General features: G+C 40.5%; 1 protein-coding gene across 1 annotated transcript; it reads left to right on the plus strand.

The window, feature by feature from the left end:
• Positions 1-2,683: 2,683 nt before the first annotated feature.
• Positions 2,684-8,500, plus strand: LOC149823290 (L-ascorbate oxidase homolog). Its single transcript, XM_090019913.1, has 6 exons — positions 2,684-2,812; positions 3,117-3,226; positions 4,894-5,164; positions 6,704-7,524; positions 8,039-8,117; positions 8,270-8,500. The coding sequence occupies exons 1-6, from the start codon at positions 2,684-2,686 to the stop codon at positions 8,498-8,500; spliced, it is 1,641 nt and encodes a 546-aa protein (XP_089876039.1).
• The last annotated feature ends 583 nt before the right edge of the window (positions 8,501-9,083 follow it).

Raw genomic sequence — 9,083 nt, forward strand, 5'->3', positions numbered from 1 at the left:
ACCGATAGTGGCAAGCGATAGAAGAGAGAGTGAGAGCATAGAGATAGAGGTAGAGAGAGATAGAGGGAGAGAGCATTGGTAGACAGTGGCGGCCGATGAACATAGAGAGAAGGAGATAGAGAGGAAGGTGGCCGATGGTCATCGCGCCGATGATGGTGGCTAGTTTTCTTAGAGAGGAGAAAAAGAGAGGGAAAGATGCCCTCAAGAAATTTCTGAATCCATTTTTTAAAAACGTGTGTTTAATTTTTCTGGCTTACTTTCTTTGTGAGCTAGAAAAACTATTCTTTACTGACACAATTTCTTTGTGTGCTAAAAAAACTACTCTTTACTTGTACAAATGTTCTTTGAGTCAAATCTTTTTTTGGCGCACTTTTTTTGTGCACCATAAAGAGTTGATTATACTGGCACAGAACAGCTGCTGCCACTATAAGAACTTTTTCACTAGCACTAAGCAAAATAGTACCAGTGAAAATGATCCTTATATTGGCATGCCGGGGGGTGGGGGACGTGACAGTAAAGGCTTTTCTTCTTGTAGTGCTAGATATGTTGATTGAATCCGTAGTAAGAGCTAGTTCATGATGTAAGAGCCACCCTGATAATGTATGTCCCCAAAATTTTTCCTAAATATGGCATACTTTTTTTCTTGTAGTAAATGAAAAATATCAATGTAAGTAAGAGCGGGTTTATTTTAAAATGAATAAAATGAATGAGCTAGTTCATTCTTTTATAAACTAATTCATTTTTAAATGAATGAATGTATATATTAGTACGTTCATTATTGAATGAACAAGTTATACATGAGACAAAAACTAAATTAGTGAAAACTTTAGTTAAATGAGCTAGTGGCAGGCCAAGCTTGAGTTGGCTCGTTTACAAAAGAAAACTTTTCAAAGTAAATAAAAAAATAGAATTTGGACTCTAAACCTCAAACTGGCTCATTAAAAAAAAACACATTTTGTCCATGGGATTTCAACCGTAAACCCATTAAACTTTTTTTTTTGAGAGAAAGTGTAACCGTAAACCCATTAGACTTATTGCTTGTAAGCCAAACACTTCAAACATTTATACTCTATGATATAAAATATATGTAAAACATATTGATTAACAAGTCTATAAGAGCTAAGCTGAATACTAGCTTGTTGTTCGTTTTTGGCTTGCCTAACCTATTTCCCGAGTTAATTGAGCTCTTTATGAGCCAAGCTACGAGCAGCTCTACTCGTTTCTCAGCCCTAATTTTAGCTACCATGTGGATGAGAGAGAGAGAGAGAGACTTCAAAAACTGTTTGTGGAACTGGTTGCACAATCAGGGTGCTTAGGATGCCAAAAACTGCATGGGGATGGTTACATGACCAAGGCGTTCATGTGGCTGCTATTTTCATGATTTTATGGCTACATGATCTACCATACCTGAAAATCCACATCAAATGATCAAACACTTTGGTGGGAACCGTGTTTGGTGCAGAAAACATTGTGAACAGAGATGACTCGTATCAAGACCGTGCAATCTCAAATCTATGCCGTTGGATGCTCCAGATCATGTGATCATTTAAGATAATGAGAAAGGAACACCAAGGTACAAGGACAGGTTTTAATTTGGAGACGTTCATATCAGAATATAGCTAGGGGTGTCAACGGGTCAGGTTTGGTTCGAACCCAAGTGGAACCAGACTTGGACCCAGTTTTCGGGTATGGTATTGTGTCCGGACCTGGGTCTAATTGGGTCCACTATAAGAAAAATCGTACTCGGACCCGATAAGAACTACATGGACCATATCCGGACCATACTCGGTAAACCATATATTTTTTTTTATCATTTTTACATTGAAAATTTGTGGGACTTAATCGGAACTCGGATCGGATCCGGGTCTTGTATAAAATTTCACAAACTATACCCAGGTCCATGTACGTATTAATCCGACTTTCGGCCGGGTCTGGAGATGGGTCTTATTATTTATCACCATACCCGAACCCTATAAGGTTTGGTTCGGGTCGGTTCCGGGTAAACCCGACCCATTGACACTCCTAAATATAGCCATGTCCAAAGGTGGTAGACAAGGACCTTTGCTGAACCGTTCCAACCAACCATGAAGAGAATTTCATGGCGTGGCCTAATTACATGGTTTGAAATATGTGGGGAGGAATTCTGTTAAGAAAGAAGGCACGGTTGAGCATAAAATATGGGTTTGGTTCGAACCACAAACTATCCTCACCTTCCTCAAATTACTCACCTACAAAATTATCATAGCTAGTGAATCATTTATAAATAAATGTCTAGTTGAAAGCATATAAGAGAAATAAGAGTAGCTGAAAACTCCTGTACAAGGTAAACGTACAATTATCCCCCCCCCCCCCCTTGATCTTCTTCTTTGTTACTCTGATTGACCTTTTGGTAGTGAGTTTTCTTTCAACAGATGATTTGTTTGTAGAACTTAAAAACCTTTTGGATGCCATTAGGAAAACTCTTTAGCTTGATCAGATTCACTGGAATGACAAAGTCACTATATGCATTCTTAAAGCTAAGTAATTGCACCTGCATGTGTAAGAATAGTATAAAAAATGCATATATACTGCTGATCATTTCATTGGAATTGTTTGGTCCCTATATGGGGTTATGTTGAGTAGTAATGTGTATCTTTTGGTCATCTTGGTGCAGGCACAGACTGAACAAATTGAGTTTGAAGACATGTCTTTGCTATCATTCTTAACCACACTCCTATTTTTATGTCTTTGCGTTCATGGTGAAGATCCATACAGATACTTCACATGGCACGTCACCTATGGCAACATATCACCACTAGGAGTACCTCAGACGGTATTGTAACCCTAAAATCATTATGGAACATACTAATAAATATTGGACATATATTTTTATTTAACCAGCCAGCTAGGGCTAATTAGCTTGTCTGGCTTGAGTGCATATAGGCTTGAGCTCAGCTCGGTTCACCTGAGCCAGATGGGATGCCTGAGCATGTAAACGAGACGAGCTTGAATGCCGATTGTTCGGTTAATCCAGCTTGTTTAACAACTCTTGTCTTAAGAGCATGATTAGATGCCATCTGTGACATTCCACCAGCAAATAAAGCCTCAATTTGTCTCTAATAATCTGTAATTAACAGGGGATTCTGATAAACGGCCAATTCCCTGGACCAACGATCAATTCCACCACCAATAACAACATTGTTGTTAACCTTTTCAACCACCTTGATGAGCCTTTCCTGCTATCCTGGTAACCTCTCTCTCTCTCTCTCTCTCTCTCTCTATATATATATATATATATATATATATATATATATATATATATATATATATATATATATAGGGAAAGTTTTAGTGCACAATTGTACACAATATCAAAAAGTTGAAACTCAATATCGATGTGTTCAATATGGTAGAATTTTATTTGGGATTAACTCTTGGGCCAAGTTTTTTTTTGAGAGAATTCTATTTAGCGGCCAACCTTTTGCTCATAATTCCAAATATGAGACTCATGTTTCTGAAATTCTAAATATGGGCTAAACAAGGGCTGCATTTAATGTTGTCCTTTTAACTCAGGTTATATCACAAGCCAAATTACAATAGTGACCGTCATTAAGAGTTCAAAGGTTTAGATTTTTTTTTTCTTTGAGGATGAATGAGTACTTTTCAATTTTTAAAGGACAATAAAAACAAAAAAAAAATCACATTTTTCAAAATGATAGATATTGACATGTGTGAGTTTGCCTAATCGTTGGAATTCCAGAAAAGTGTGGCCTATATTTGGAATTAGGGGTAAAATTAAGGTTGGTCCTTAAATGAGATTTGATGTATTTACAACCATTGATTTTTTAATTGCTGGAAAACTTGCACTAACATCAGAATTTGATGATTTAAGAGTCGATGCTGCCTAATAAATAAACCATGTGGTTCATATTTGTAGGACTGATTCATTTGAAAATACATGAAGAATGAGATATTTGCTTATTTTAACTCATTGATACCATATGCACCTAAGACTTTCACACACACACACATATATATATATAGAGAGAGAGAGATAACCTGGTTTTCCAAAGATTTTTTCACACACATATATATATATAGAGAGAGAGAGAGAGAACCTGGTTTTCCAAAGATTTTTTCATGTTTTCCTTAAATCTGATCATCCAGATGCATTCTACATGCTATTTTATATAAACCGACTCTTAGATCATCCAATTCTGATATACAGATAGGATTTTATAAAGTTTAAAAAATGGATAGTCTGAGATTTTTCTAAATATTCAAAGCTTAAAAATTTATATTTTTATAAAAATAAACATGTTCCAAATGTCATTTCCTAAAAAATCAGCTGTGCCGAACACATTGTATGATCACATTTAAGTAATACATGGGAAAAACCCTTCAAAAGTCCCGTTAGCATGATGATTAGTTAGAAAAGTTGTTAGCAGCTACCACATTATATATATATATATATATATATAGAGAGAGAGAGAGAGAGAGAGAGTAGCCCGTAACAGTGGACGAGCAAATCGTCTACTGTTAATGGACTATTTTCCACCGCTGATCGCGCAAAGATCAGTAGCAGAAAAAAAATCATAGTTACAAGAGGACCGTCGCAAATGCTCTGTTTTTAAGCAAATGGGACGTGCAGGGTATGCTAGACGTGAGTCCAACGGAAAGGCTGTCCACTGTTACATCCTTTCCTATATATATATAATGTGTTTCATTTGATTAACTGTTACATCCTCTCTCTCTCTCTCTCTCTCTCTCTCTCTCTCTATATATATATATATATATATATATATATATATATAATGTGTTTCATTTGATTAGCCATGACATGATGACATAACCTCTCTCTCTCATGATCATGTGATTTATGGGTATTTGGTGTGGCTTCTTCATTGAGATCAGGAATGGTATTCAACAAAGGAAGAACTCCTGGCAAGATGGGATGCCTGGAACCAACTGCCCCATCCCCCCAGGCCGGAACTACACCCAACATTTCCAAGTCAAGGACCAGATCGGCAGCTACTACTATTTCCCTTCCCTCTACCTCCAGAAGGCAGCCGGTGGCTTCGGCGCCCTCCGGATCAACAGCCGGAATCTCATCCCTGTCCCCTTCGATGAACCCGCTGATGACTTCACTGTCCTCATTGGTGACTGGTACACCAAATCACACAAGGTAATTCACTCACCACACTCTCTACTCAGGCCTGACCAAACCGAAGTAGCCCTAAGCCAAGCCTGAATCTTATTGGGTTTATGCTGGGTGCGTGACTTATTGGGTCGGGTCTAAGTTGGTCGGTTCTGGATGTTTAAGCCCGAACAGTAAACAGGTTGGGCTGGACCAAGCTCGATCGTAGTCATATTTTTGCCATACCCCATGCCGTCCCATTTATTAGTCAAGCTTAGTCCAACCCTATTCTTGTTGGGCTCAGGCTGCACATGGCAGCCCGATCTGGATGGCTATGATGCCAAATCACCTTTCGTCGGTGATTTGGCAAATCAAATGCATTGCTTTGCCCTTCCCTAGCAGCACCCTGAAATATGTGGCTGCATTGGGCATGACCCCTTAGGGAGGGAGGATCAGGTGCAATGTAGGGGTGGCAATTTCTGACACGACCCGCCAACCCGCCTCTTAGGCGGGTTCGGGTTGGGCTTAAGCCAACCCGTTTAATAAACAGGTCGACCCGCGTAACCCGTTTATTAAACAGGTCGGATTCGGGTTGGGGGTATGCCAACCCGGCTGACCCGTTTAATAAACGGGTTAGGCGGGTGGGTCAACCCGCCAACCCATCTGCCCGACCCGCCAACCTGCCTACCTGCCAACCCGATCTGTCAACCCGCCAACCTGACCCGCCAACCTGAAAACCCGTTTACCCGACCCAACCCATTTATTAAATGGGTTGGCGGGTCGTGTCGGGTTACCCGTTTATTAAACGGGTCGGGTTCGTGTTTGCCACAGCCGACCCGTTTAATAAACGGGTCGGGTTCGGGTTGAGGTATGCTGACACGCCAACCCGACCCGATTGCCACCCCTAGTGCAATGTGATTACACACTTCTTTTTTTTTTGAAAGGCAAGCTGGGGTTAGGCAGACCCCTACCAGATAAGTCTTAAGCCCCATGTGGCAGAGGGATTCGAACTTGGGCCTTCAACTTGACATAGGACCCCACTTACCACATGGGATACCACCTTGGGGAGGCAGATCAGGTCATGCTGAACATGAGCATTTTTGCTCATGCCGACATCGTGGTCGTCTGTTTGCATTTTAGATGAATGCCACGTGGTTCTGTTGACTTTTGAGCTTTTTAAAATGCAATTCGGATGGCCACGATGTCAGCATGAGCAAAAACGCTCATGTTCAGCATGACCTGATCTGCTTCCCCACATCGGTGATTACACACTTTTAGTGTGCCGTTGCACTTGATCACCCACCATCCACTGTTGGGTGCCACAACTGACAACCTGTATCCCAAAGATGGTGGGTGATCAAGTGCAGCGGCATGCTAAAAGTGTACAATCACATTGCACCAGATTTCAATTCCCCTTTTAAGAATGAAATAACACAACCATATTTTTTTTTTACCGAATGTCGCGAAACCAGCCTAGGAATGGGGTCAGTTAATAGGACAGCACTACCATAATACTGGTGAAAACACTAATTAATTGCAAATTTAGGAATTTGACCATTATTATTCCTAAAAATCTCTCTTGTGCAGGAGTTGGCCAAGATCCTTGACAATGGAAAGAGCATTGCGCGTCCTGCTGGTGTCTTGATCAATGGCAAAACCGGTAAGCTCGCTGAACGGTTTACTGTGCAGCCAGGAAAGACATACAGGCTGCGCATCTCAAACATCGGCATGAAGGCTTCACTCAACTTCAGGATCCAAGGGCACACAATGAAGCTAGTCGAAATCGAAGGCTCTCATACCATGCAAAACGATTACGAGTCTCTTGATGTTCACGTCGGGCAGTCCTACTCGGTCCTTGTCACGGCGAACCAAGCTCCAAAGGACTACTACATTGTTGCATCAACCCGGTTGATGCGTTACGTGCTCACCGGAACTGCGGTGCTCCACTACTTCGGAGCTCAGGCTGGGCTATCCGGCCCAATTCCAAGTGGGCCAGTTGGTGTGGCCTTCTCCTTAAATCAGTTCCGTTCGTTTCGATGGAATCTTACTGCTAGTGCTGCTAGGCCTAACCCACAAGGTTCCTATCACTATGGAAGTATCAACATAACTAGGACCATTAGGCTGGCTAACACCATGGGCTATGTCAATGGGAAGCTCAGATATGCTCTCAATGGGGTCTCCTACAAGCAGTCTAAGACTCCATTAAAGTTGGCCGACTACTTCGGCATCGGCAACAAGGTCTACAACAATCACTCTATGCTTGATTCCCCACCTATGAGCAAGGAGATCACACTTCAGACAGCTGTAATCGACGGCGAACACCGGGCATTCATCGAAATCGTATTCGAGAATCTTGAGAGGAGCATCCAGACCTATCACATAAATGGATATTCCTTCTTCGCAGTAGCGTAAGAATTCCTGCTTGGGGCATGATCAAGCATAAAATGTTCATCACAACAGAGGCAGTGCTCAACAAGTAGGGTCTTGGATGCTGTATATATGCACGCATCCTGCCTAACACTAGAATGGATCGGGTCAGCGATACTTCTGACCGAATCCGCAAGATTTTCCTTAGCTGATATTTTGCTAAGGAATGAGATATGTGACCATGATAGACATGACACTGTTCTCTTGGAGTTGTTACAAGATCCAAAGTCTTCTTTAAATGGTGGCATGTAAAAACAAAATAGAACATGATATTCTTCATTGGGTGAGTTTGAATCTATGTCCACATGGATATGGATACAGACATATGCAATGCTGATTTGAGATACAAATACATGATTTTTTATAAATGTAGGACATGAGAACATTTTTTTTAATATTCATTATATAAAAATATACTTTAATAACTTTAACACGTAGAACTATATTAACAAAATGCAAAAAAAATGATCATTCACATAATTTCCCTTCATGCAGGATGGGAGGAGGAAGATGGAGCCCTGAAAAACGAAAAACCTATAATCTGGTTGATGCTGTGAGCCGCACCAACATTCAGGTACATATGTGACACCAACAAATAAGTTCCAAAGACTTTGAACTTCATGAACTTGGTTGCATTTTGTGTGATTCCAAACATACACTTGGCACTAATGATCCATCATAGTATAGAGCTCTTCTAACTAAGATTGGTGAACTGGGTGCTTTCAGGTGTATCAACATTCATGGGCTGCAATTATGCTCACCATTGACAATGCAGGCATGTGGAACATTAGATCTGAAGAGTGGGAGCGACAGTACTTAGGACAACAGGTTTATCTTCGTGTTCCCTCACCAGATAATTCAGGAAGAAATGAGTACGACATCCCGGCGAATGCATTGCTGTGTGGTCAAGTTCAGCGCATGCGCAAGCCAGCATCCACCACCACCAACATACTCTAGAACTAGCTGTTGATGCTTGGTGTGATGTCTAATGTCATAAGAACATTTACATACAAAACTTAGTTGTTGATCATAACTAAGTAGAGTTTTCCTATGCAAATTGAGATCTTGGTTGTAATTGTAGCACTTTTTTTTTTACATGAATCACTTGAGAGTTTTTGCTTTTCTCATTCCCATTTTTATGTTTGGAGATAGTTGTGGGATCTATCACAACACTGCGTGCTTGAGTGAAAGGATGCCAATCATTCCCCTCCCCCCTCATTTTCTTCAAGGAGATAGTCAATCGACTCCTCTTGATGCATATATGGCAGCACCATCTATACACAATGAGGATGCATGGTATCCTGATTAATTATGGCACATCTCATCATATATTGCATGATCTCAATGCATTATCTCATTCAGACTATCAGGTTTTAGATTCGGTCGATAGCACAGGTTTAAAAATTGCCCAAATGTTTTATTCAAGAAATTAAAAATGTGTTATCAATGATGTGTTACATGTTCCTAACATGACAAATAAGTTTCTTTCTGTGCAAAGTTTCAACAAAGATAATGAAGTAGTGTTTGAGTTTCATCCACT

This window comes from Nuphar pumila, chromosome 10 (genome assembly GCF_984573655.1).
Source record: "Nuphar pumila chromosome 10, dmNupPumi1.hap1.1, whole genome shotgun sequence".
Classification (NCBI taxonomy): Eukaryota; Viridiplantae; Streptophyta; class Magnoliopsida; order Nymphaeales; family Nymphaeaceae; genus Nuphar; species Nuphar pumila.

Bases quoted from the DNA above. Each gene is read 5' to 3' on its own strand.
- LOC149823290 (XM_090019913.1), top strand. From the start codon at position 2,684: ATGTCTTTGCTATCATTCTTAACCACACTCCTATTTTTATGTCTTTGC. The intron at 5,165-6,703 runs GTAATTCACTCA...TCTCTTGTGCAG, and splicing joins GGTACACCAAATCACACAAG to GAGTTGGCCAAGATCCTTGA. The intron at 7,525-8,038 runs GTAAGAATTCCT...CCCTTCATGCAG, and splicing joins TATTCCTTCTTCGCAGTAGC to GATGGGAGGAGGAAGATGGA.